Here is a 27197-nt window from a genome sequence, read left to right on the forward strand (position 1 = left end):
AGGTAGCATTTGCTCAATTGTAGCATTCTTTCGTGCTAGTAACTATATAGCAATGTGTAACATTGGCTATGAACTTTAACAATTAAGGAGCATCTACGCCCGATACGGCAAAACATGGTTCGGCTTTCAAAAAAACAATCGAAAATCAAAAGTCTGCTCTATAAGTAGGCCGCAAAAGAAGCTTTTACATGCGTTTTCTTTACTACCAGCGCTTTGGGAAATATCATTATTAAAAAAAAAAGCGGCGAAAGAAACAAGGCAAAAAACGATTATTCAAAACAAAAATTAAGTATGATTGGTTTTTTGGAGTCTTTTTGTATTTTTTATTTCAACTCCAAATTTGTTACTTTTACGGGTATCCCGTGAAACCATATCGAAAAAATGTCCAACGGTGGTGTAGGGGTTATAGCACGCAGCACGGATTGCTGAGGACCTGGGTTCGATTCCCAGCGCTGGTCTCTTTTTCTGGTTTTTCTGTGCATTCTGTGTAAGGCTAGCAAAACAGAGTAAATTAAAAGTATATACATACTGGCATGTAGTTTCAATTAATGGAATTGCAATTTTGAGCAAAAAAAAACTATTCGGTTGAAAATTGTATTTTAAAACATTTAAAAATATATATTTCTCTGTCTCTTTCTGAAGCGCTTTTTTGCAGATATGGCATAAGTTGCATGTGTGAAGTCAGACGGTATAATTAGTACTAAGTACATATTTCTTTATCTGCCTGATCTTGTATCAAACCTTTAAAACTCTGTTATTTAATAAGTAGCTGAAAAATAGTTTTTCCGTTGCATTGATTTACAAAATATTCAAAAAAGTCAAAGACCGTATTGCACGTCAAACAAAAGTTCGCAACCATTCTTCCAGAAATAAAAACAAGACGTAATTCAAAAGGAAAACTGATACTTTCCAGGACGAGTCCCGAAATTATTCCAAGTTAATACCGAAGATCCCTTTATCGCGCGTCGGCGGGACAAAGGCATAATCCTTCGTGCCTCCGCCTGCACCGCCATCCTATTAGGACGACCTACTTTGTCCCATTATGTCTTCATAATGCAGCTGGATGCTAATTCACAGGGGATTTCAGTTAGCTGATAACTAGTAAACTAATGTGGGTGATGTTTTCATCATCATCATCATCCCACCCAGCCTTTATACGTCCCACTGCTGGGCACAGGCCTCCTCTTAGAACAAGAGGGCTTAGGCCATAGTTCCCACGCGGGCCCAGTGCGGATTGGGAACTTCACACACACCATTGAATTGCTTCGCAGGTTTGTGCAGGTTTCCTCACGATGTTTTCCTTCACCGCAAAGCTCGTGGTAAATTTAAAATGTAATTCCGCACATGAATTTCGAAAAACTCAGAGGTGCGAGCCGGGGTTTGAACCCACGACCCTCAGCTTGAGAGGCGATAGGTCAAACCACTATGCCACCACGGCTTTTTCATTTTCATGGGTGATGTTTTATTAAAAACTAATGTCTGACGGGTCAGGTCAGGTAAAGTGGGACGGGGATCAACATGTCAGCCGAAAGACGTTCACTGCTGGACATAGGCCTCCCCCAAGGCTCTCCACTCAGACCGGTCTTGTGCTTTCCGATGAACAGACGAAATTCTTTAATCAGTGTGTGTTGCCAGTGATGACATGTATCCGAAGCATGGTGCTTCATAGGCCTTATAAATAGGTTCAGAGTTGCTATGCGAGGTATGGAGAGGAGAGAGCTATGCTACGGTTTCTCTACAGGCAATGGGCAGCACATATAACTCGGAGAACAGATGGCCGTTGTAGCCGAAAATCTCGAATCGGAAAGCGCAGTCTAGGATGTCCACCAACTAGATGAACGGATCACCTGGTTAGGAAAACGGGTTCACGGTGGCTGCAGGCCGCTTCCAACTGAAGCAACTGGAGGTCTATGGGGGAGGCCTATATCTCTCTCTCTCTCTCTCTCTATTCAAGTGCCTCTCCAACTAGTGAAGGTTGGCAGTCAGCTCCGCGTCTATGATTCGGTCTTTTGCCAGTCTAAAAAGCTCCGCGGCGCTCTTAACTCCCGTCCATTCCCGAATATTGCGTAGCCACGATTTCTTGCTACGACTACGACCCACTGCTCTTTTGCCTGCCACTTTGCCCATTATTATCAGTTGCAAGAGTTCGTATCTGTCTGGGGAAGCCTATGGGGGAGGCCTATCTATGTCCAATGAGGAGGTCCTACGGCTGATATGATGATGATGATGGTAGTGGGAAATTGAAGGTGTCAAAAGCAAAAGCTAGAAGAAACTAATCAATCTACATATGTGACCTTGACCTCAGTAACAAGTTGACTTAATCTTATACTAACCAGCTGATTTAAATACTCGCATAGTAATCGAGGGCGTCCGTGGAACAGCGATTTACTTTGATTAATCATGTTGCGAAATGATTATTCAAGTTCAAGGTCAAGGTTAGATGATTAAATTCGATGTTGATGTAAACAAATAAAAAAGTCCAGTTCAGTAAGTTTGGAAATACTCTTAAACTCGTATTTACATGTGTTTTTAGGATTCCATTCCTGAATAGAGACAAACGTTTGTTATACTTACTACCATCCTGGATTTTTCAAATTTTTCCACCCACCGGTTTAGATTTTAGAGGGGGGGAGGGCGCTCGATTTGAATGAAAATTTGCACTTTAATGTTGAATATTTCGCAAAAAAAAAAAACAAAAATCGTCTTAGCAAACCCCTAATGGTTTTAAAAGACCTATCCAACGATACCCCACAAGTAACAAGCCTATATAAGGACAGACTTACTTACATAATATATGTATGTATGTATATTACATGTATGTTGGTGTTTAAGGTATTTGTTGCATGGGCCGTGGTGCCCGAATTAAATGGTTTATTTGTATAATATTAATAGGATGTAAAATATAGTAAGCTTACCCACGACTCCGTCCGCGTAGGATTCGGTTTTCACTATCACGCGGGAACTATGCAATTTTCCGGGATGAAACTATCCTATGTATGTATGTATGTATGTATCCTATGTGTATGTATAAATGTCTTCTTTCTTTCTTTCTTTCTTTCTTTCTTTCTTCTTCTTTGTCCGTCCCGGGACGCAGACTATCTGTATACCGAATTTCATCTAAATCGGTTCAGCGGTACAGGCTTGATGGAGTAACAAACAAACAAATAAACAAACGAACAAGACTTACAAATTCAATTTCAATGTGTTTTCAGTCTGACGATCCCTTGAGGAGAACCAGTCTAATTTTAATTGTTTACATTCACATGACATGCTTAGAATTTTTTTTTTATAATTATTACTAATCATATTACCTTGACGATTTCAATACAAATTCTTATAACTGACATTTATGTAAATTATAATGTAATGATGTATTGAATGAATAAATAAACTAAACTAAACTAAACAAACTTTCAAATTTACTCGTACTTATAGGTAATATTAGTGGGATAGATTTTTATAAATTGATCATCAATTTCTATACATTAGCCTCAAGATTAGACGACCGGATGGCCTAGTGGTTAGAGAACCTGACTATGAAGCTTGGCAGCTTGGCTGGGGCAGATATTTGTATGAATAATACGAATGTTTGCTCTCGGATCTTGGGTGTTTAATATGTATGTATATTTAAGTATGTATTCTCTATAAATAAAAATGAATCGTAAAATGTGTTGCTAAGTGAAAAACTCGGGAACGGCTGAACCGATTTCGCTTATTCTTATTTTGTTGTGTTCGTTATTGTCTGGAGAATGTTTTTATCGAAGAAAACTTAGAAACACGGGGGCTTTGCTTAGTTTGGGACTAGGTCAATTGGTGTCAACTGTCCCATTATATTTGTTATTATTTATTAAGATCACACATCTACTCAACCTTGTCACTGGCCCCGCATTCAACCCAAACATCAATAACGTTGCCAAACAGAATTCAGGTGGCAATACACCAAACATTAAATTAATCCCAGTAAATCTGGGAGACCATTACTCTCCCGCGCTGATCCACTGGCCGGTCATCCGCTGACGTGACAGCTGACACGTCATTACGCGGCTGTTGACAGATGGGCTCAGCCTGAAATATGACGCAGGTATGATTGGTTTTTGGTCTTTTTTTATTTTTTATTTCAACTCCAATTTTTTACTTTTACGGGTATCCCGTGAAAATCATATCGAAAATACAAACTGAGACATGGATGCGCAGAAAAACCAGAAAAAGAGACCAGCGCTGGGAATCGAACCCAGGTCCTCAGTAATCCGTGCTGCGTGCTATAACCCTACACCACTCCTGGACAGGAGTCTAGGCACAAATTTCTCCAATGCACACATATCTCAGGTTCCTTTTTCTACTACGCTACTTAAGCAGTAGCACTAGCGACATCTATGTTTCGCTTTCATCAAGAGACTTCACATTCTTTTGGAACTAACCTCTCACCCAGACAAGAGATGTCGCTACTAAGCAATCAAATTATGATTAATCATAATAGGGTTAACGCAACACGGATTGCTGAGGACCTGGGTTCGATTCCCAGCGCTGGTCTCTTTTTCAGGTTTTTCTGTGCATCCATGTCTCAGTTTGTATTTTCGATATGACGCAGTTATTTCAGCGATCATAGTCGGGGCGAAATAGGTCATTAGGACTTGGATGTTCAGTTGCCATTTTCAGTTAGTTCACATCCTTATCCACACAGGGCTCGCGTAGGAACTACGGCCTAAAAATCCTCTTATATTGGGAGGAGGCCTTTGCGGCACAGGCTGTGCCTAGCAGTGGGACATATACATATTACTATATAAGTAGGTAGGAAACAGGACAGTTTTTTTATAAATAAATAAATAATAAGTACCTACGTAGTTGATCCAGATAGAGATTTAATGTAAAAACTATTAAAAAATCAGTTATTAAACAAATATTTACGTAAATGGTCGTTAAATTAACTACTTGCAGTAGATTTTCTATTCAAAAATATTTGAAAGCGGAAAATTCTATTTTGAGTTAAATCAAATCCACACACATTACATTTGAAATTTACACGAGCTTTGCGGTGAAGGAAAACATCGTGAGGAAACCTGCACAAACCAGCGAAGCAATACATTGGTGCGTGTGAAGTTCCAATCCGCACTGGGCCCGCGTGGAACTACGGCCCAAGCCCTCTTGTTCTGAGAGGAGGCCTGTGCCCAGCAGTGGGACGTATATAGGCTGGGATGATGAGGATGAAATCAAATCCATTTATTGCGTATAAGCTCCTTGTAAATATTTTGCACAACTAAGAAATTATTGCAAATTACCTTTAGTATACTTAACTAACATTCTTTTAGGAATAGTTGTTGTTGTTTTTAAATTCTTTTCTGCAGGGAAAATGCCGAATAGGTCGAATCATGAATCACTCTGTAGAATAATTATTACCTGTATTTTAACTTTATAGTGTAACTACACTGCTCTAAAATTCAATTTCTTTACAGATGCTGCCAAACCTGTTCCTAGTCATCATTGCCATCCAGCCAGCTTTCAACTTGCCTCAACCGTCTCGCGAACTTCAACCTTCACACACCGTCATACAACGCCACGACATACCAGCTCTCAAAAAAGAAGTTAGGAAGAAGAAAGGAATAAATATAGGCTACCCGCTGCCTATTCACCACCATCTGCTACTGCCAAGTCAGTTGCACGTTTTACCAGCGACTTCCAATGTCCACCAAAGTTCGGTGCACACGGGGGTCCAGCATATCATCACCAGCAATGGACGCATACCGATTTACCACCAAACTGTGTCCCATTCATCGACGAACATCACCCATCCATCGCAACTAGTACCGATCCTGGTACCGTTTCAGCACAACCTGGTACAGGTACATGATTTATCTGTAATACCGCTACATAGAGCACAGAAATTTGGACAATTGCGGGTAGAAAAGAAAGCAGAGGACCGAGATGATGTGAACCGATTTCGAACTTTTTATGGAGGTTATGGAACCGGCTTATATTTTGGAGGGCACGGTGCGGGGCATGGCTTCTATGCGTATGGAAAATAAAGTGTATTTGTATTAAGAATTTTGTATTAAATGAAGTTCGAGCACTTTGTTTTTGATTAAAAGTCCATTGTAGTAAATCCTTTTAGCTGAAAGTCGCCCTGGGTGGTTTCAGACAATCTCTTTGTGAACCTTTCTAGGCTTTGGGATGTAGACACATTGCTGATGTTATAAAAAATCGGATAACATTATAATCCTTAATAAAGTACACGATATATAAAGCTGAATCGTCTCTATATTGCAAGCGTTGTAAAATGAGAAGTTCTAGGCCAATTTACTATCAGTTTTTTTTATAGATACCCATTTAAATATTTGAAAAGTCAATCAAATTCAAAATCGTGCAACGAAAAAGATCAATAGCTAGGAATCGTTCTGAACATCCTCCTACCATAGTATGTTCTTGATCTCTTAAGTTTGGCAAGGTTAATGTTCGATACAGCGCCATCTATAGTTCATCTGCTGAACTAGATAGCTTGCTATTTGAGTATTTGAATATCGAAAATTAAAATACCTACGGTTAAAATGTCGATGTTCAAAATATCGAAAATCAAAATATCGATTGTATCACAATATCGAAAGTTGTTATACAGTTAGTGTTAGTTGTTGGTGTTGTGTTGTTAAAGTTGTTGTTGTTGTTAGTGTGTGTTAAAATGTCTGAGATTGAAATGTCGATTGATTAAAATATCGAATGAGTAAAAACATCGATAGCCAATATATATACGTATGTGTAATTAGTAGAGAGCTGTACTATATTTGTAAGAAATTATTTGAAATATAATCAACATGAAAGGTAAAACTTTAATGTGACACGAGCTCTAGGATTCACTAATGCTCCTTTTACACAAAATATTTGCTTAAATCCAGGTAGGTATAACGAGACCCATCTTCATTCCAGCTTTACTTAAAATGTTTTAACGTTATAGTTGTTTGATTTCTAGACTTAGTTTAACTAGAAGCCATTTCTGATTACTCTAAGTACTATCAAAATATTTGGCGGCAGATAGAGCTAAGTACATAATAGTACTACTATTTACAACAACAACTATTTACTTACACCAAAATATTTGTTACAAATGACAAAATTAACTCTAATCTACATTAGAGAGAACTGAATCACATAGACTAGAACCTTTTGACAGGTGCCAATTATTTTGCATTATGCCATTATACACTTGTACAATTACTTGTTCTGTGATTATGCTGAGCCAGCGGCCGTTTCAATTTTGCAGGGACACACGATTAATCGTGTATTTTTATTTTTGTATTTCTTTTTTGTTTTATTTGTGTTTGAATGTCTTCTTTCTTTCTTTTAAATCATCCTGAAACTGATTATATTATGGTGCTAATACTAACACAGGGTTAAGAACGACCCCAACCATGAAGTTTGGATATTGAGCGCTTTTGTAAATATTACGTATTAAACATGATAAAATTTCAACTTAATTTTCATCATAGTATAAAACCCAATTTTATATATTTTGCTCGAAATAATATCTCTTTGTGCCAGACTACCCGTGTTTTTAAAATAGACTCCTGATTATTTTTATTAGCAAAGTTTCAAGTGGTGCGGCGTTTACACAGCGCATGTTGCAAATACGTCGTTCTCACCTGTGTTAGCACCATATATAAAAAAACCGGCCAAGACCGTGTCGGACATGCCCAAGATAGGTTTCCGTAGCCATTACGAAAAAATGAAGCAATATTTTATACCTTATGCTGCTATTTACTCTTAAACTACAAATAATTGTCAAGCAATCTTAGCCGTTATAATTTTCCTTGAAAATTAGAAGGGGCTCGATTTTCGTGAAAATTTGCTCTTTAAACTTGAATATTTCGCAAATAAATCACTGAATCGAAAAATCGTCTTAGCAACCCCCAATGGTTTTGCAATAACTATCCAACGATACCCCATACTATAGGCAGTCGAGAAAAAAAAATCACCCCCACTTTACGTCTATGGGAGGAAGCCTTCAATTTTTTTTTGTTATTTTTTATTTTACCACTGTCTGCGTGACTGATATGTACATTCATGCCAAATTATAGCTTTCTAGCACTAACGGTCTCTAACTTACCCGCGGACAGACAGACAGACCGACGGGCAGACATGGCAAAACTATAAGGGTTCCTAGTTGACTACGGAACCCTCAAACTTTCAACCTTTACACTATGACGAAGGTCTGGCTCAACTGGGATCTTGATCCAATAGTAGGTACTCATGGGATAGTGACAACCTAATCGCAGACAAAGTCTCGGGCAGAAGCAATAACTTAAACTTAGTAAAGTAGGTAACTTCTCTATGAATCAATCCATACTATAAACTGTGATTGTATGTTTGTTCGTCTTGCACGTCGAAACTGAGCGATGCATCGACGTGATTTTTGGCATAGAGATAGTTTATAGGCCAGAGAGTGACATGGGCTAAGTTTTATCCCGGAAAAATGCACAGTTCCCGAGGGAACAGCGCACGATAACCGAATTCCACGCGGAAGAAGCCGCGGGCAAAAGCTAGTAAATAATAAACTAAATTAATGCCAGATAACCTCTTAGGAATGTGTTTAAATTCTACTTTTTATGTGAAAGTATTTTTACAGTAAATTTGCCATTGCATTAAGTTGATGTTATCTTAGTGACAAATTACTGGCGCTGTGAGCCGTTAGAGTGACGAATCGCTGCTAATTAATAAACTTTTTAACACGATTATACAAGATGTTATTTTTGGTTTCCGTTAACTTTAAAGGAACGTTCATCAGGTCAAGTATAGGTAATTTGTCCAAGACACTAGTGGCTTAACTCTTGCAGCAGCCGGTGAATCGCGTTGTTCCTATAGGCAGGGCTACAAATTAATTGTGAGTTATTTATTTATTTATTTATTCATAAAATTACAATTATAAGTTATCCGGGTTTATTTCATTATATATGAGTGAGTCTCACTAGTAGATTGTACAACAAGAGCATAAAACGAGCCATTTCACGTCAAGGGGAAAATAGGTTTAACGCTCGAGTTTTACACTCTGCTTTTCACTTCGATTGAGAGGAAATTAAATATCAACAGTGGAAACAATTATTCACTTGCTAGGTACCTTTTGTTTTTAGTTTTATTGATTTATTTTGATTGATTTGATTGTTTATTAGTTTTACAAAACACAAAAATATATCGAAACTTTTTTGTTAGGGGCTGTTGACCTTTGATTGATTACCTTGGTCTTAGGCGAAGATTTTACTTTATGCATTTAAGCATAAAAAGTGTTTTTATTTTTGATATACGTTGTTACAGGGAGAGACGCCAAAACATAACCTAGTGTACAACATGTTGCAGTCGGATTGTGTGAATATCCTACAAATCTCATCGTTGTCGTCGCCTAATCGTTGAACCACCGCATTTCAATACGGTCCTGTTTTTGAAAACGGCTAGCCGTAATGCAATACGGCAGATATACGTTCCGACTGCGACATACACATAGCGTGTTTAGGCGTATTTTTAAATTAAATATTCCTGTTGACGTCTGAACCCTAGATAACAATCCTGGACTTGAACCAGTTCGTCTATGGCTTACTCCATGGTCAATCCCGCTGATAAGAATATTGTTGAATGTGTTATTTATTTACAAGTATTTGTCAATAACGTGTTTATTCATACAAGTGGAACGTTCTACATTCAGCCGTTTCGTTATTCGCAGACAAACATCGGAAAAGTGTTATTTAAACTCGCGTGGACAGGGTTCCGTACTTTCAAGTGGCCACACCGCTGCTTAAAAACGGCGACGGTACGGAATCGCAGTGACGCATCGCACAGAAATAAGTAGGTTTTTTTTAATTTTAGTAATTTTGAAAATAAAGGGGAAGAATGGTCAATTTGGCCCTGTCTTCATAAATAACTTTAAAATTATTTACACTTTTTGATATTTTAATCTAACCTCAAAAACGGCCTACTTGAAGTTTCTTTGCGCTGTACAATCCGGAATACGGACATTTGCCGAATACTTGCTCGGTTGGCTGCTGCAACCAACGCCTCCCTCGCAGACATTCCATCAACAAATGTCATCTTCTATAGGTATCGTGCCGCATAGCTCATAATTTGGTGAATACATTTTCGTCATCCAAACTTATAAAGAGGAACATACGTCCAGTTGTGGCAACCATGTTTGTTCTGTAGGAGCATGCAGTGAGGAGTGCTGCCTTTCTGCGCAGATTTATGGGCAGACCATGTAGCACGGAGAACAGGTGACCGTTGGGGCTGAAAAGCTATCGACTGGAGACCACGGAAAGACAAGCGCAGAGTAGGATGCCCACCAACGACATGGACGGAGGACCTGGTTATAGCTGCGTGCTCACGGTTGACGCAGGTCGCTTCCAACCGATTTTTGCTGGTGGTAGGACCTTGTACAAGGTCCGCCCGGATTGCGATCCCCATCTTGCTCGCTAATCCTGAAGTGAAGCAGCAGTACTTGCACTGTTGTGTTTCGGCGTGAGAGTAAGACAGACGGTAAAAGTACTGTGGTGATGATGACGATGATGAAGGTACGCGAGGCTCATTGTGGACGTTCCTACTCATACAAAATACCCTTTTCTCGTGATCGTTTGTTAAAATATTCCTTCCATATATTATACCATTTTGCGATACAGAACTCTAAAAATGAAGTGTTACAAACTAGGGCATTGATAAGAGAGAGCCTTTATTGGTTTTATCTTAGCTTTGAAAAACTTTCCTCGTGTATCGTGAGTATTTTCATAGATTCTGTAAGCCAGAGATTGTGTTCTATGAGTTCGCTCGTAGTAAAAAGTATTAATGTTCTGAAAGTAAAACTTAAAAAATCAGTGGATGTATTTATGCCCGTTGTTGATCTGTGGCTCGACCCCAACTCGACCCAGTTGCCAAAATCATCGGTTTGTCATCGGTTTTGCCATTACAACAGATCCATGTCATTGTTATTTAAAATATTTAGGTCAAGGCGTCGGAACATGGTGTAAAACGTGCCCGACGCGGTGAACTGTACCCGCATGGGTATATAAACCGTGTTTATGTTTATCTGTTCAATCCGCGGGAGAGTGATAACAGTGCAACATGAGGTAAACACTTTGTCTATTAACGCATTTAGTTCCTCGAACGGATGAAAGTGTATACTGATTTTCACCTGGTTCTTAAAGAGTTCGTACATTTTAAAAACTTCACCCAGTGCCCTGAACGCTACTGCTCTGGCTACTGAGAGGAACTACTATGGATGCTGCATACGTGGTTAAGGCATTAGGTGAAAGTCAAGTAAACGCTAATATATGCATATGCTATTAGGTGTTAAAATTGTTCACTTAGGCCCGTTTTACCACTTTGTGCAATTCACGGTACTTTTATAATAATATCTGTGACGCCGTCTCTGTTTATTCGAACAAAATAAACGAAGACAGCATCACAGACATGTGCTTCATAAAATACGAGGAACTTCTCAGATAGTGGTGAAACAGGCTCTTGATCGTGCAATTGTGTGCTTATAGTTATGATATTTTTTGGTTAAAATTTTCGTTTTTATAAAAAGCTTTTCTCTGCTGACTGTAATTTTTATTGGCTGTACTTGTATTGTGATCCATACATATCTGTACCAAGTTTCATTCATGACCATGCCATTAACCGTTGATCCTGATCAGACAACTAGAATTAGACTTTCTGTTTTTTTTTTCAAGCTAAAACAGCGCTGGAACTTGGTATTAAGATAGGTTGCGGGATCGCAGGAATACAATTATGTGCTACTTTTTTATGCCAATATTCCTACGAGAGCATGTACAAAATCTCAACCACTAACTCACAATCTTTCACATTTACAACAGCAGTATTTGCAGGATTAAATAACGTTCTTTATAAGTTTCAGTGCATTCGGAGTAATAAGTGTATTATTAATAGCTGTTGGTACGATAGCCTGCCTAGACAGAGAAGGTAAGAAAAGGATATGCATTTTCTCCGTGGTCCTTCTACTCCTGTCATCTATTGCGCTCCCCACCACAGACTTCTTCTGCTTTCCTGATACCCTCTGCTGGATGTAGGACTAGAGTATAATTTCCTCCATTGTCCATGATCCTCGGCAGTTTGGACCACCTCTTTCCACCTCGTCTACAAGACATCATTCTCATGCTTTACGGATCCATGTCAATTTAGTGACGATAATGTTTAGTTTTAGTTTTATTACTGCTATGTTGACCAAATATATTTATTAATAAACTTGTAACATAGCAGAGCGGACTCTGCATAGACGTGTTTCCACTGAATAAGAAAGAAAGAAAAAAAAAATATTTATAATATCAGCAGTGTCTCATTACACATGTTAGAAAAAAATAATTGTAAGAAGAATAAGGAGTCATTCATAAGCTTGTTGTTCCGGTCTATATACTCAGTCTGTTATCTCCGTTTTTGCTTATTACCCCTTGTTTAGTGGAAAGAGAGCATAAGGCTCCGTTTCCACCAGAGTTGTGCGAAGATGTGTTGCGAGAAATGTATTTTTCAGGAACCAATAGATACCCTTCATTTACTTTATCTCGCTCCGCTCAGCTGTTTCCACCAGTGATGTGCTGTTTCTATTGGTTTATGAAAAACACATTTCTCGCAATACATCCTTGTACATCTGAGGTGGAAACGCAGCATAAGCCTGCAGAAACTTAAAATTTATTATGTGTTCTAGATTACGTTGAAAACGTAGAGCTCAGGCGGGGCTACAAGCTGAAATACAAAGCAGAGACGTGGATGGACGCCAAAAAGTCTTGTAAAGACGAAAACGGCAAGTTGGCTGTACCTAAGTCAGAGGTAGGAAGTGAATAGAGTGGGTTAGACTATCATGGAGGACACAGGAACATTACAGAGATCTCTTTACAGACAGATCATACTTGGATTAGTAATAACTTATTATAAAGTTTCATGTATAGCCCGTAATATGTCCCACTCCTGGGCAAAGGCCTCCGCTCCTTCCCTTCATCTTATCTTGCGTCTGCTTCTGCTCCTTTAGTCATCCCTCGGAACCCATTCAATAACAATTCGTGCCCATCAATTCGGATGCTTGCGGCTGACATGTCCGGCCCAGTCTCACTTCAGCTTGGCGGTCGTGACACCCACATCTGTAATAGGAGTTTTGAAGTGCAGTGCCAAGTTCCTAATTCTATCAGTTTTTCAAACATTCAGAATACTGCACTCCATTGCTAGCATTAAATAAGTGTTAGTTATAAATGATTCAATGGTTGAAACACAGAATGCAGTTTGATCCAGTGACCCAGTATCTGTCCATCTGTTTTTGCACACAATACATATAGCTATTGCTCGTGTTAGGTAAATCTTCGTATGAACGACGCAGTTCTCCGCCGAATGATTGCAAAAATCATTATCTCATGCTTGCTCGTTCCCTCCTTCCAGGCGGAGTTCAATGCCATTCAGAGTGTGGTGCGCAGCATGGTGTTTCCGGATATCACGGGTTGGACGGGCAGCTGCTATCTGGTGTGGATCGGCATCAGCAACCTCGATGACTACCGGGTGTGGCGGAACGTTGACGGTTCTGAACTTAATTGCAATAACATAACCTAGAAAAACACTCTTAATATGCCTTTTTAAGTAATTTATTGAATCAGGCGTTACTTTGCGGAGGTCCATATCAATGAACTAAAATAATTTCCTTGCTCACCCGCGACCTTACGATAAACCCTTTTTTTTTGACCTTTTTTATCGTAAGGTCGCGGGTGAGCAAGGAAATTATTTTAGTTCATTGCCTTTTTAAGCTTTTATCGGAAGTCGGGTATCATTAGGGCTATTATTATCTTGAATACTGTTGCCCGGAATAGATATTTAATGCTCAAATTGAACCAAATTCTGAGATTTTTGAGGCACGATATCTTCTTCCGTGTCCTTAAATTCCTATATTCTATTATCTTCAGTAGTTCTTCTTCAGTACCTATCTTCTATTTCCTTAAATACTCGTAATCTTTCCTTGCACCATTAGCTGCAGGCCACAGTTATTAATTATAATATTTAAAGAGATGAACTGCGTCTACTTACATGTGTCAAAATGTAAATAAATAAATATCATGGGACACTTGACTGACACCAATTTGTTAATTGTTGGAGGTTCTAAACCAATTTTTTTTTCATTGAACTTTTTTAGCTATTTAGACTTTTTATTCCAAGAAATGACAATGCTTTTTTTACAGGAGAAGACATAGAAAGTACTGGTTTTTCCAGCTTTGCAAAAGGAAACGGGAGCAAACACAGGTAGGTATAACATGTATAGTTTCTAAGTAATAGATACGACACTCAGTTATTAGGCCCAGTCAAACGTCAAACTTGTTAGCCTTGTGACATCGTTGGCGGTGACCAGAGTATTAGTACCTATAGCAGAAGGCCACAGAGTACATTTTCGAGTGTCATTGCCAAAAAAGATTAATCACTACATGCTAATGATGTAAGCCGTGGACTTATTAGTTGATTTAAAAAAAATTTTTTTGCTTTTTAAATACATGTTTATATCCTACAATAACTGAACTTAATAAATAATTGATTAAAAAAGTAATAACAATTAAATCAATCTCAATTCAATGAATTGCAATTAAATTATTTAAATTAATGTAAGTTAGAAAGAAAGAAATAAATTTATTCACAACACAGCAATATACAACACTATACAAGACTCAACAATATTACTAAGTAGGGTAGTATAGATAGGTAGCAAGATAGTCTGTTAATCGTTACTTGCGATTAAAATAATTGCAATTAACTTTTTTTATTGTTTTATGTAAATTATGAAACAAATTAAACTAACACTGTATGTACAACATATAGGGAAGCGAAAACCAGCATCATTTTTCAACTTTGATGACGACGACGACGACGAAGACGACGACGACGACGACGATGACGACGACGATGACGACGATGCGGATGACGACGACGACGAGATGACGACAACGAAGACGACGAAGCGACGACGACGACGATGACGTAAACTACGACCACGACGACGACGATGACGTAAACTACGACCACGACGACAAAGTGATGACGACGAAAATGACGACAGCGACGGCGACGACGAAAACGATGACGACGATGACGACGACGACGTCTAAGAAGCAACTGGTCTAAGTAGCAACTCGTCTAATTAGGCGTTGATCAGCAGTGGACGTCTTCCGGATGATGATGATGATTGTATTTCAGTAACGATCGTCGGGAGCCGCACTGCGCAGCTGTCGACGCGGTCAATCTCCTGCGCAGCTTCTGGTGCCACCAGAAACAACCTTACGTCTGCGAATACGTTCTTATTGACGTCAATGTACAATAGATGTGATTTTTTGTATATCTATTGTGAAATAAATATTACTTTAAGAAGAATTATTATTACTATTGAAACGTGTTAATGAAAATGTAGCTAAATGCATTTAATTCATTCAAAAAATTGTATTGTTATGTTGCTGTATTAATAAGACAATTTTTATACAGGAAATATCATTATAAATTATAATGTATTATTATTTTCGTTCTACCAATCCGCAGCCCCTATTTTTTTGAGCAGTGTTAAAAACAATAAATACAGTGAACCGTAGAATCACCCCCTTTTTTGAAGTCGATTAAAAATCAGTTATAATTAAGTTTAGTTAGTAATTAATTAAGTTTCTTACATCATTATTTGGTTCATTAGATATAAAACCGGCCCAAGAGCGTGTCGGACACGCCCAAAATAGGGTTTCGTAGCTTTTACGAAAAAATCAAGTACCTACTTAATATATTTTTTAAGGATTTCCGTATTTTGTACAAGTCCGTATCTTACAAGTTTAGATATATTTTATACCTTAGGCTGCTATTTAATCTACTTATAATTCTCAAGTGAACTTAGCTATTCCGTCCGTGCGAAATTGCAGTTTTCTAGCATTGATAGTCTCAGAGCAAAGCCGCGGACAGACAGACAGACAGACATGGTTTGGCTACGGAACCCTTAAAATGAAATAATACCCAGGCCAACATGCTCAGAGACAAATTAAACAAGTCAAATTGGTATTATAAATGAGAAAATTTGTAAGTCTGTTTGTTTGTTACCTTTTCACGTCTAAACCGCTAAACCGATTTAAATGAAATTCAGTATACAGATAGTTTGAATCCCGGAAAAGGATATAGGATAGATTATATCCCGGAAAATTGCAAAGTTCCCGCGGGATAGCGATAAACGAACTCAACGCGGACAGAGTCGCGGGCAACAGCTAGTCTCTTATCATAATCATCATCGGCCTATCTTAGTCCACTGCTGGACATCTATTGCACGCCACTGAGCACGATCCTCGGCCACTCTCATTCAGTTCTTGCCAGCAGCTACCTTGCGAAGATCATCGCTCCACCTAGTCTGAGGGCGTCCCACGCCACGCTTGCCGATTCGCGGTCTCCACTCAAGAACTCGTTTACCCCAGCGGTAGTCTCTTATAATTGCCATCAATGTTTCCAAGCCAGCTCGCCGGGCGGACCATGTTGACGAACCTACACCTAGTTTGGCCCGTCAACTGATACGCTTCGTCTCATACATCCCATTCAACCCACAATTACGCAGTTACGGGAGTCAAGTTGTCGGAAACTGCTGCAAACTTACAACAAAGTTCTACGTTCGATTGAAACAAGATTTTAAAATTAACTTTAACGGGACCATGCAAGGCTGAGTTTGCGCTGTTGCTTTGGAATTCAGAGAAGGGAATTATGGTAACGTTAAAGGAATAATTATAGTCTGTTTATATCTTTATCTATTTAAAACATGAGCGTGGGACTCTGTGCGGATATCTTCTTCCAGTGAATTACGGATCTGAGACGTGGGTGCTAACGATGGGTCTCATGAGGAAGCTCAAAGTAACTCAGAGGGCTATGGAGAGGGCTATCCTCGGGGTTTCTCTGTGGGATATAATCAGAAACGATGATATCCGCAGTAGAGCTAAGGTTACCGACATAGCCCGAAGAATTGCGAAACTGAAGTGGCAGTGGGCGGGGCACATTGCTCGCAGGACTGATGGCCGATGGGGTCAGAAGGTTCTCGAATAGCGTCCGCGGACCGGGAGACGAGCTGTCGGTAGGCCTCCAACAAGATGGAGCGACGACCTGGTTAAGATCGCGGGATCGTGGTGGATGCGGAGAGCACAAGACCGGTCTGAGTAGAGACTATAAAATAAGAGTCTATTTTCCTTCTGTCTATTCCTTTATGGTAATTGACAAAATGGTAAACGACTAAATTTTTATAGCAACTTTCTGCTAAGCTAATGGCACTCAACCAACTTAGACAGGCAGGAAAACCCCATTTTATAGTAAGTTCAATATCCCTAAAACGGCTCAACTGATTCTAATGAAACATAGCTACCTACTATAGAAACCACCGCAAAAAAATAGCTTTCACATAAAAAACCGAATAGCATTGGTCCATCCGTTTGAGAGCTACGACGCCAGTACGCCACAGACAGACAGACTTCGGTGTCACATTCATAAGTTCATAACCACCTTCTTTTTGAGTCAGGAGATAACAACAAAGATAGGTACTAGAAAGGTAAGCTCTCCTAAGTAACTACATCAACATTAATAATAACGTAGTAATTAACGAAATGTTTCAAATAAAGAGACAGTTTAATTGAAAATTATGTTTCAAAGCAAAATTAACCGATAAATTCTCGGCTAACTCACTTAGAGCACTCCCTTTTTATACTAATTCATTCACAAACCGACAGCTTGTAAAAGTAAAGCTGGGAAAGTAAAAGATTATTGTGAATTAAATCGGTACTTTTGTATGTACAGTCGAGATAAATTATTTTACTGCCCTAGGGCTCCGTTACCATCATGAACCAATAGAAACGCTTAATTTTTAGGGTTCCGTATCCAAAATGGCAAAAACGGAACACTTATAGTTTCGCCGTGTCTGTCCGTCCGCGGCTTTGCTCAAGGACCATCAATACTAGAAAGCTGTAATTTTGCACGAATATATTATGTAAACTATGCCGACAAAATGGTACAATAAAAAATTTAAAAAAAATTTTTTTTGGAGTACCATAGACGTAAAGTGGGGGTGATTTTTTTTATCATCTAATCTTGTAGTGTGGGGTATCGTTGAATAGGTATTTTAAAGCCATTAGGGGGTTGCTAAAACAATTTTTCGATTCAGTGATATGTTTTCAAAATATTCAAATTTAAAGTGCAAATTTACAAATTTTCAAAGTGTTAAGTGTTTTTAAAGTTAGCAAAGTGTAAGTGTTTTATTAGCCGTGGTGGCCTAGTGGATTAGCCGTGGTGGCCTAGTGGTTTGACCTATCGCCTCTCAAGCAGAAGGTCGTGGGTTCGAACCCCGGCTCGCACCTCTGAGTTTTTCGAAATTCATGTGCGGAATTACATTTGAAATTTACCACGGGCTTTGCGGTGAAGGAAAACATCGTGAGGAAACCTGCACAAACCTGCGAAGCGATTTAATGGTGCGTGCGAAGTTCCCAATCCGCACTGGGCCCGCGTGGGAACTATGGCCCAAGCCCTCTTGTTCTGAGAGGAGGCCTGTGCCCAGCAGTGGGACGTATATAGGCTGGGATGGATTTTTACTATGTTTTATATACGTGCGAAGAGCGAATAAATATTTCTATTTCTATTTTTAAATTTTCATTAAAATCGAGCGCCTTCCCCCCTCTAAAATCTAAACCGGTGGGTGGAAAATTTAAAAAAAAATCAGGATGGTAGTAAGTAAATCAAACTTACAAGAAAAACTATAATGGTTAAGTTTTCTTGAGAATTATTAGTAGTTTAAGAGTAAATAGCAGCCTAAGGTATAAAATGTACATATTCCGTACAAAATACGAAATCCTTAGAAAAATATTACTTAATTTTTTCGTAATGGCTACGGAACCCTATTTCGGGCGTGTCCGACATGCTCTTGGCTGATTTTTATAACCTCGCTCCGCCGGGCTGTTTCCACTGTTTGTATTGGTCCATGACAAACACATTCCTCGTATATCTCTGGTGGAAATGCAGCTTAAGGTTCAATAACAGTTGTGTGGCTTTAAACATAAAAAAGATTATTTTCACACAAGTCAAAATGAAAATCAGCCTTTTTGTTATCGGACAGCCCGAAGGAAGGCTATATTTTTTGAGCGTGCCTAAGTACCTATGTAGGTATAGGTAATGCCACGAGAGTTGAAGTGAATGATTACACACACAGCTACAAAAAGAACTGATTGTACAAAAGGATAATGGATGAAATGAATGAGTGTGGGGTTGCAGGTGGTAGGACCTTGTGCAAGGTCCGCCCGGATTGCTACCACCATCTTGCTCGCTAATCCTGCCGTGAAGCAGCAGTGCTTGCACTGTTGTGTTTCGGCGTGGAGAGCAAGACAGCCGGTGAAATTACTGGCACTTGAGGTATCCCATCTTAGGCCTCTAGGTTGGCAACGCATCTCAATCCCCCTGGTGTTGCAGGTGTCTATGGGCGGTGGTGATCTCTTACCATCAGGAGACCCACTTGCTCGTTTGTCATCCAGCCGAATAAAAAAAAAGAGTAAATGTCAAAGTCCTGCTGTCATTACACGATAATGTTCTTGTGTGACCTCAATTCAGGTGGCACTACCTATTATGTCTATCTACGAGTATATCAATGGTTCCCTCGGTATCATAAACGGCTGGATAATGTATCATATGATCGACAATCAAACTTAGAGTTCCTAATAAACAAGATTAAAAAAACCTCGAACAAAGTTCGGTGTAGTACTATTATTTTTAACCCCCGACGCAAAAAGATGGGTGTTATAAGTTTGACCGCTATGTGTGTCTGCGTGTCTGTGTGTGTGTATGTCTGTCTGTCTGTGTGTGGCACTGTAGCTCTTAAACGGGTGGACCGATTTGAATGCGGTTTCTTTTATTTGATAGCAGGTTTTCTATCGATGGTTCTTAGATATGTTTTATCAAAATCGGGTCAGCCGTTTTTGAGATATTGAACTTTGAAGTAACAAAGTCGGGGGTTTACTAACTTTTTGTTGTTTGGGTTATATTCTATGGTTCGGTCGCCCACGTACTACATACATACATACAAACGTATAATAAGTTAAATAAAAGCATGTTATATTAAATTGTTATAATTCGGATCTAGAGAAATAGGTACTTTTAAAAGCTGTTTATCATTTCCCTAAACGCAGTAAAGAAGTGTTCAGTAAGTGTTAAACTATCTTTTATTACAACCAGTGCACCATATCCTACAAAGTGGTCCTTTATACAACACAAAACAACACAACGCAACTTGTCTAAGAACAATCGCTGGAAAACTTGATTTCAAATAAAAAAACCGCATTCAAATCGGTCCACCCACCCGCTTAAGAGCTACGGTGCCACAGACATACACACAGGCACACATAAGTAGCGGTCAAACTTACGTATAACACCCCACTTTTTGCGTCGCGGGTTACTAAGGATGCTTAGGTATTCATTAAAGAGGTTCCGTGTGACCAGCGTGACCGTATTTTTATAAAACGAAGCACAAAGGGCGTCCACCTTTGTACTTTTTGTCGGTAGGTACTTAGTAAAAGTTAAAATGTTCGAGGAAAATTCTGAACTGGGAAACTCACGTCAACAACAGGCGGGAAATGTTTCGACAAACAAGAACTCTGTTGCGTACCCGAAGTTTAAATATAAATAAATCAATCCTACGTAGGGTCATTGCGCTGGTTTTCGTCCAATTATCTGAGTTGCCAACTTTGTGTTGCGAAATTAATATCTTGAAGTACCTACCCTTACTAAAATGCTTCTTTTTTTAAATTGTTTATTATGACATGACTAGGACATGACCATAAATTACTACCACGGATTTTTTTATAAAAAATATGTTTAACAAAAGTAGGGTTTTTGCTAGTTTTCGTCCAAAAAATCTGATTTTCGTCCTAGTAGTCTAAGATCCAAAACGTATTTTATATTAAACTTAATATGTCAATAAATAAATTGCATATGGGTTGTCTAAAAAATTTCAGTCCAGGATATGATTAATAAAATTAATAATTAAAAAAAAATAACAGTTTGGTTAATAGACAAATTCCATACCAATCGAAAGTATGAAGTCCATAGAATATTATATGCAAAAGTCACAACTCTCGGGTAGGCAGGAATAAACAGGTAAATCGATACTAGTAACTTGCACCGGTGAGCTAGTTTTCGACCACTGATAGGAAAAATATATGTTTTTTATTTAATCAACAACATATCAATTATTGAATAGTAACTTCTAGCATAGATAATAGATCGCTCGTTTTTGGCTCGAAAATCGAACTTGTGATTTTATTTTGCTTAATATACAAAATGTATCACACCCAATATCATATTTTCTCAAGTTTTTCGCGATTCCCAAAGTCAAAGAATCGAATTGCTTTAAAATTCCAAAGATATAATGCGTTGTTTGGGAGAAACGTGTCAAAATGGTGTTGTAGAGTGCCATTATATTTATTTTATTTTATTTATTCAATTAAATTACACAGTATGACAGTAAAACTAAAGCACTGTGAGTTTTAGAGTCTAAGCTATACATACAATTAAAACAAAATACCTAGTACATAAATAACGTCAATACACAGATGAAGGCCGTTCATCCATCTTCACGCAAAACCTCAAACATTCATCACTTACCGATGCCCATCTACACGCAAGCACATCGGTACCAGGAGACGCATCCAGAAACGCATTCACCCATCGCAGAGCGCAAACCAGCGGCGATCTGCGGAGGGACACGGTCCGCGAGGCTGGCACCGCCAACAAGGGGTACTTTCGCTCCCGAAAGGCGTATTTTGACACAGGGGGAATGAATAGACGCACCAGTTGGGACACCAAACCCGGACAGTCCAGTCTCCCCGCAGGATACTACAAGTAACTGACATCATACAGCCTCACCTCCAGCGAAAGGAACCCCAACATATCGAAAATACAAACTGAGACATGGATGCACAGAAAAACTAGAAAAAGAGACCAGCGCTGGGAATCGAACCCAGGTCCTCAGCAATCCGTGCTGCGTGCTATAACCCCTACACCACCGCTGGACAGGAATTTAGACACGAATTTTTCCTATGCATACATATCTCAGGTTGCTTATTTCTACTACGCTACTTATGCAGCAGCACTACCCCAACATCCCCAGTAGAAATTTTGTTCCCATCCCAACCTGCTCTGTCTCGTTTTTTTCCCGTTCTGGCGGTTCACTTTTATATTATAGATATTTTATACCTTAGGCTGTTATTTACTCTTAAACTACTTATTTCTCAAGAAAATTTAACCGTTATAGTTTTCCGTGTAGTACGTTTGATAAATACCATACTGTTTTTTTTTCAAATTTTTCCTCCCACCGGTTTAGATTTTAAAGTTAAATATTTTGCAAACAAATCACTGAAACGATTTCTTTTTTCATATCTCATGTTTGGAAAGTTTAATTTTCATGGAAACGGGTGGAAAATTGCGTTTTCATCTCTAGGGCGGAAAGTATTTTTTTTTAATTTTACGATTATCCACGGAGTGGAAGATAATTGAGTTACGTCATATTAATAAAATAAAAGCTTTTCATATATCTAAACTCAGCTATAAATTGAAGGACGTGTTTATTACGATCTATGGGTTCTAATTAAAAACATTTTACAGTTAGTCTATTTTTTTCGCAATTATACAGAAAATCAACAATTACAAACAACATTCAAAATCAACAATTACAATTATTCCTCTATTCTGATGCCCGCCACCATGATAGCATGAAAATTTTTTTCACGTTTCGGCATGGCCATCTAAACATCATAAACTTGTGAGCAAAAATTTGATCAAAATATCTGAACACGACTCTATTGTTAACGGCGTAGAAGTGTGTTCAGATATTTTTGGTCAAATTTTTGCTCATGAGTTCGACTGTACAACACTGGAAGTTAAGCGTCGAACATCCGTTTGAAATTTTAACAGATTTTTTCTTAATATACCTCTTTTATAAAATGTGCGTGTAGTATTTTACTTTCCTCACAGTCGAAATGAAAAGTAGAATGTGTAACTCGTGTGAAATTACCCATTTCCCCTCGAACTATTGGCGCTCTCACTTCCTTCAAACGCCAGAAATATCTCGGGTGAAATGGGTCGCTTTCCACCATCTGTTATCAATCTACTATTTTGATTTTTTTATTGTACCATTTTGTCGGCATAGTTTACATATATATTCGTGCAAAATTACAGCTTTCTAGCATTGATAGTCCCTGAGCAAAGCTGCGGACGGACAGACAGACAGATATGGCGAAACTATAAGGGTTCCGTTTTTGCCATTTTGGCGACGGAACCCTAAAAAGCCATAATAAACACTTATAATTATGTATATTATGCTTTTAAATAGACATACGCACCAAAAACATTAAGAGGCGACCAACGCCAATCACTGCTATTTTTAAAGAGACGAGGTAATATAAAATTGGTCTATTTCGTGGAAATAAAAAAAATATTACGATAATCTTGATCGTATTCTTGAGTTAGTTATTGCTTTCGAAACACGATGAAACAAATTTGGCTCCATAGATTTTATTGCCAAAGTGAGCTCTTACTTTGATTTAGAAACCAAAAATACTCCGTTATTTATAAAGACACTATAATCAAATTACTAAGTCTGATTTACAAACAAAACGTAATAAAGCAAGTTATTGTATTATTTCTTAAATCTAAATCGTATTTTTTTGCATTTATTTTATTTGTAAATTTTTGATGAGTAGGTAAAGACTTACGCCACGCCGACGACATATAGCTTCTCTGTCACTTCAACGCAGACACAGTGTGCGCTTATGCGCGCTTTTCTATAAAGGTACTTATACTCTTTGTGCGCGCTGCTTGACGGACCTGCGCCGCTTTTGACCACAATTCATTTACGAAAAAAAACTTACATTTACACGTCAGTCATCATTACATCATAATTCATAACACTAAATAAGGTTACCACTGGTTCGCGCCGTCATCGTTCATCCACCATTACCTCTCATATTTCGTTTTCTAGAATTTTTTACCGTACAACGGCAAAAACTACTAGACACTGGCAAAATTGTCCTCTGATGGACAGAGCCATATTTTTTTAAAGAAACAACAACAACAAGGTTACCACTGTATTTTGTGTAATTTATTGTATTAAAGGTGTTTTAGGATAATGGGGAATAAATTAAATAACGCAAGAAAAAAATCTAAAAAGCGAGTATTCAAAGACAGGCAACGGCATTTGACAGAAATTGTAAAGTAAGTGTGTTGTCTGCAAGATCTCTATAGTCTAAGGTTGTCTGTTACGTCAAGGGCAAAGATATCGACACGGCCAAAGTTGCAAAAATATGTACTTATAGGTACACGGTCTTAATGTTAAGTGCATAAAGTCGTGTATACATATTTTTGTAACTTTGGCCGATATCTTTGCCCTTGACTGTACAAGAATTAGGTACAGTAAAATTGTGTTCGCCTTGTTTTGGCTCGAGAGATGCTCGTATTATGTAGCGGCAAAAAATCTATCATATTGTGATTTTTCTGTAAAATATTTCGAAATACATGAAACTAAAAACTGAATGCGTACTGTAAAAGACAACAATCAATCAATTTTTAGGAAAAATATAGCTCCATCGAAACTATCGATGATTCCGCCAATGTCGAGGTTGAAAAAGACCCCAACTGATTCCCAAGAAAAATCGGACAGCTAGAATAAAAAATGCGAAAAACCAGTTCTAGGACTACGGAAATGTGGGAAAAGGTAATCTATAGCGACGAATCTAAGTTTTACTATTTGAAGCAGATGGAATTACCTATTTTCGACGTCCTGACTATGCTCGCTATGACCCCAAGTATCAATTTCCTATAGTCAAACACGGCGGCGGCTTTCTTATGGTTTGGGGTTTCAGTGCAAGAGGAGTTGGTTGGTTCCTTACATCGAATAAACGGCATGGCATTAAGTTTATTTACAAATAAATAACACAAGACGTTTTTCTTCCCTATGTTATTTGTGTCACGAGGGAGCAAAATGGTGTATTTACGGCGAGGGCGTACATTGAATCCAGAATGTAGCGAAGGATTCTGCAATAGAATCCTGAGCGTAGCGAGGGATTCTTAAGTAGAATCCTGAGCATAATGAGGGATTCAAGTGTTAACGCCTAAGATGAAAATAATTTTGCTCCCGAGTGGCTCATACAACTTTTCACACCGAGCATTAAGAAAATAGAAAAAATAATAATTCTAAATATTATTAAAGAACAACCAGCATAGAAAATGGCGTGGCTTTACAATTATCAACTTCAAAAAATGGCATTTGCAATAAAACACTTAGAAAAGCCTTGAACAGAAAAGTTGCACTTTGCTCCCTCTCGTCAGGGAGGAAAAGTTACTTTTCTGAAGGAGAGGTGTGAAAAAAATATTCCTATCGAACCAATCAAATAGTTGAGGATAGAAAAATAGTTGAGTTTAGTTGATCAGAGTGGAAGAACGGAAGGAATTACAGTGAAATTGATAATTAAAAGGTTCCTAGTACCTGCATGAATCAGTTTGTTCGACTATACCATGACGAATTTTGATTGTTGAGCCACTAGCCACTATTCATAATTTAGCGCTGATATACTAGGTACTTGTAGTAATTACTGTCATTAATAAACCAAAACAGTATTAGGTACGCGGCCAATTCAAGAACGAAGCGGTTCTAATAAACTTTTTAACCTGTGAACCTTTTTGGGGATTATGTTAAAATGTCAATAAAAATGTTAAAGTGTAATAATACTCGAAAGCTTCTCATAAAACTTGGATGAGATTACGAGGAAAGTTTTATTTTATCCCAAATGATGGAAAGTTGTGCGCGAGACGCAGAATACGGCGTAAATGACTATATGCGATGTAGATCCAATAAAAATTACTACAGATTGTGGTTTAACTTTTTGAAATGGAATGGTATAATTTATTTGTTAGAGAAGGGTTAGAATGCGTTGATATTACAATTTTGTTTTAAATGCGTTTAAATTTCTAATTATGGTGTTTTTGATGACTAAGTACTTATTTGTATAACTGTAGGAACTCAATGAAAATGAATAACCCTATGGCTGAACGCAAGGCTCTCCTCAATGGTAGGTATAGGTATAGGGTACGGGCTTTTGCAGCGAAAGCGGGTGGTTTGAGTTTGAATTGATATTACACGTAATAAGTAATCATTAGTAAACTTTTGTGAATTATTATTAGTAAAAATAAAAAATATATTATTTACAAAATATTTACACTTTTAAATTAGTATAACGTAATAAACTTTCGTGCTTTGTTTATGCGTAACAATTTTGTTTATAAAGGAGCATTTTCTATTTTTACAAATTACCTACAACGTGACAGTAATTAACAGACAAAAGTTATAAGATAGTAAAAAGAAAAGAAGTCTTTTTTATAAAGGCCCTGTCGTCCCGGTTGGTCGACGCTTCTGGGGACCCAAGAGCTGGCGCGTACTTATCCCAGCGGATCTCACTTGCGGTCCAAAGGGGTAATGCGGCCAGCGTCATGGGAACCCTGCCACAGGCAGATCTTTTAGACGAGGTATTCTTTTTATAAATTTTCATTGTTATAGTTAGTTAAGATATCTTAGGTGTTCAGGTGTCACCTGATGGTAAGCGATCACTGCCACCCATGGACACCTACAGCATAATTAGGACTGCGGGTGCGTTGCCGGCCTAAAGGGTATGTACGTAAACTCATAATTTTACAAAATAATGTACTTAAATAAAATGAAAATTAAAAATCATAAGTAGTAGAAGAAAAGAAAAAGAAGTGTAATCAGCTTACAAAATTTGAAAAACCCTCGACGTGGTCATCTCAAAAACGGCTAAACCGATTTAAACTCCTTTCGGCATAAAAAAACTGCATCGAAATCGGTCCATCTGTTTTAGGTTTTAGAACTACACCACGGTCAGACTGACAGACATTGACTTCTAACTGCTTCTAACTGACACCCTTCTTTTTGCGTTGGGGTTTAAAAAATTAACACGAAGTAAAACTTTTTGTTACAAACGCCATCTCTTGACAAATAGCCAAACTTCAGTACTCAAGGCAAATTTTTGATTTAAGCGCCATCTATTGTTCAATAGAAATATCCTACTTAACTGACGCAAGCTGTGGATGCTACGGAGTTTTGTTTTCACGTATGGGCAACACTTCAAAACGAAATGTCACTTTGATGTCAATTT

General features: G+C 38.2%; 1 protein-coding gene across 2 annotated transcripts; it reads left to right on the forward strand.

The window, feature by feature from the left end:
- The first annotated feature begins 10760 nt into the window (after window positions 1-10760).
- On the forward strand, window positions 10761-15487 carry LOC141429345 (uncharacterized). Of its 2 annotated transcripts, none has more exons than XM_074089630.1 (6): window positions 10761-11084; window positions 11870-11940; window positions 12680-12801; window positions 13402-13537; window positions 14190-14250; window positions 15193-15487. In XM_074089630.1, exons 1-6 carry the CDS (start codon window positions 11080-11082, stop codon window positions 15314-15316), a joined length of 519 nt encoding a protein of 172 aa, XP_073945731.1. In that variant the 5' UTR covers window positions 10761-11079; the 3' UTR covers window positions 15317-15487. The 2 variants fall into 2 exon arrangements, with proteins under 2 accessions (XP_073945731.1, XP_073945732.1); XM_074089631.1 differs by having other exon boundaries at window positions 10762-11084; window positions 11876-11940.
- Window positions 15488-27197: the final 11710 nt, after the last annotated feature.

The sequence above is a fragment of the Choristoneura fumiferana genome, chromosome 7, assembly GCF_025370935.1.
Source record: "Choristoneura fumiferana chromosome 7, NRCan_CFum_1, whole genome shotgun sequence".
Lineage (NCBI taxonomy): Eukaryota > Metazoa > Arthropoda > Insecta > Lepidoptera > Tortricidae > Choristoneura > Choristoneura fumiferana.